Here is a 1711-nt window from a genome sequence, read left to right as displayed (position 1 = left end):
TGTGGAAGGAGGGGTGGTTCCAGGAGCAGGCTGAGCCGAGTGGCACATCCACGCTGCGCAACCCAAAGGCGACAGCCCGGCCGCCGGCGCAGCAAGCGCCACGCGCCCGCCCCCGCCGCAGCAGCAGGCTCGCCGGCCCACGCTGCCCGGCTCCCGCGCTCCCATACACCGCACCATCCAGCCCCCGCCGCACCTCCTCCTCCTCCTGCTGCTTCTCCTTCTTCTTCTGCCTGCTTCCCCCGGTCAACCGCACCACCCAGCCCCCACCGTACCCCTGCTCCCCTCCCCTCCTCTCCTTCTCCCTCTCCTTCTGCTGCCCTGCACCTGCAGGAGCCAGGGGAGGCTGCCCCCGTCATCGTGGCGGGCAAGGACCTGGGCGAGGTGGACAACGACTACTTCCTGGTGCCGGTGGCGGTGAGGGACCACGAGGGGCCGCTGGAGACCAAGTTCCCGCTGGAAAACAGGCTGCTGCCACAGGGTGGGCCGCCTGCGGGTGGAGGTGTGGGTGGGGGCAGGGGATGCGGCGGTGGGTGGGCCGCCGCTGCAAGGCGGGTGTGGGTGTGTGCCTGCCTGCCTCCTTCCCCCACCCTGCATCGCCTCCTTCGTCACCTCCTTCATCACCTTCGTCGTCACCCTCCCCGTCTGAGCCCCCTACCCTCCCCGGCCCCGCCCCGCAGGCATGCCGGAGCTCAAGGCGCACCTGCAGGCGCGGCGCTCCGCCCCCTACTGGGCCCGCATCGCCGACTTCCACCTCCTGCTCTTCCTGGCGCGGCAGCCCAACCTGGAGGAGCCAGAGGTGGAGCGGGGGCCTGCGTGTGCCTGTCTGCACTGCGGAGTGTCTGCGTTGCATTGCGTGTGGTGCAAACACTTGGTTTGGCAGGCTGGGCTTGGGCCGGAGCCTGCGCGCGAGGCCTGTGTCCCGCCGGCGGGCGCTGTTGCCTGCAGGTGGGACTGCTGGTGGATGCGGTGCGCGACAAGGCGCCCGTGCCAGAAGGGTTCCAAATCATCATCGACTCCATGGCGGGCCTCTAGCCACAAGTCGGCAGCAGGGGCGTGAGGTGGAGCTGCATCATCCGCCACCGCTGCCGTGCCGTGGCGCGTGAGCGTGGCAGAGGCGCAGGGCAGCCGTGGGGCGGGCACCTGCTGCTGGGCAGCCCAGGCTGGTTTGCGTGTGCCGCCGCAAGGCTGTAAGGTTGACGCCATGTGGTAAGCACATACTGATACATCAAGCGGAGCGCAGAGCACAAAGCACAGCATTGCAAATCCCCCTTTGTAGAAAGGATAATACAATGCAAAATTGCAGAGCACAGCCAAGGACGGCAGGTTGATCAGATAAAGCCCTGCCGTCGTTGCCCTGCTGCCGCCGCCACCCCGCCAAGCTCCGCTCCCTGCTCACTCCCCGCCAACACGCAGCCCCCGCCCGTCGCACAAGCTACGGCTTGCGCGCGAGGCGCGAGGGCCTGCAGCAGCTCTCGTACAGCGGGACGTGGTACTTGATGTGGTGGAAGGCGTCGGGGCCGCCCCCGCGCTCCAGCGCGTGCAGCGTGCCCGCCACCAGGTCCCCGAGGGAGCCTCGGTGGGAGGCCTGGGCATAGTCGATGGCGTCGCCGATGTTGAGGTTGTCAGCCAGGTGCCTGTGTGTGTGGGGTGGGGGGTGGGGGTGGGTGGGTGGCTGGGGGGGGGGAGGAGGAGTCTGTGTTTGGTGGTGGTG

The 1711-nt window shown here is 68.8% G+C and overlaps 2 protein-coding genes across 2 annotated transcripts in view; one reads left to right on the top strand and one right to left on the bottom strand.

Moving 5' to 3' along the window:
• The window catches only part of CHLNCDRAFT_143718 (hypothetical protein), a gene marked incomplete at both ends in the record, with an annotated part of 4647 nt that extends 3615 nt beyond the window's left edge, over positions 1 to 1032 (top strand). Inside the window, 3 exons of the mRNA XM_005849272.1 lie at positions 331 to 478; positions 678 to 796; positions 946 to 1032. Coding sequence (XP_005849334.1) covers positions 331 to 478; positions 678 to 796; positions 946 to 1032 — 354 coding nt within the window. The remainder of the gene's footprint in view (positions 1 to 330; positions 479 to 677; positions 797 to 945) is intronic.
• Positions 1033 to 1465: 433 nt separating this feature from the next.
• CHLNCDRAFT_11055 (hypothetical protein) overlaps positions 1466 to 1711 on the bottom strand; it is a gene marked incomplete at both ends in the record, with an annotated part of 1212 nt that continues 966 nt past the window's right edge. The window contains one exon of the mRNA XM_005849068.1: positions 1466 to 1672. Within this exon, the coding sequence (XP_005849130.1) occupies positions 1466 to 1672 (207 nt within the window). The remainder of the gene's footprint in view (positions 1673 to 1711) is intronic.

Source organism: Chlorella variabilis (assembly GCF_000147415.1).
Source record: "Chlorella variabilis unplaced genomic scaffold CHLNCscaffold_6, whole genome shotgun sequence".
In the NCBI taxonomy this organism is placed as follows: domain Eukaryota; kingdom Viridiplantae; phylum Chlorophyta; class Trebouxiophyceae; order Chlorellales; family Chlorellaceae; genus Chlorella; species Chlorella variabilis.
Note: the sequence above shows the minus strand (reverse complement) of the source record. Positions and strands in the feature narration are given on the sequence as shown.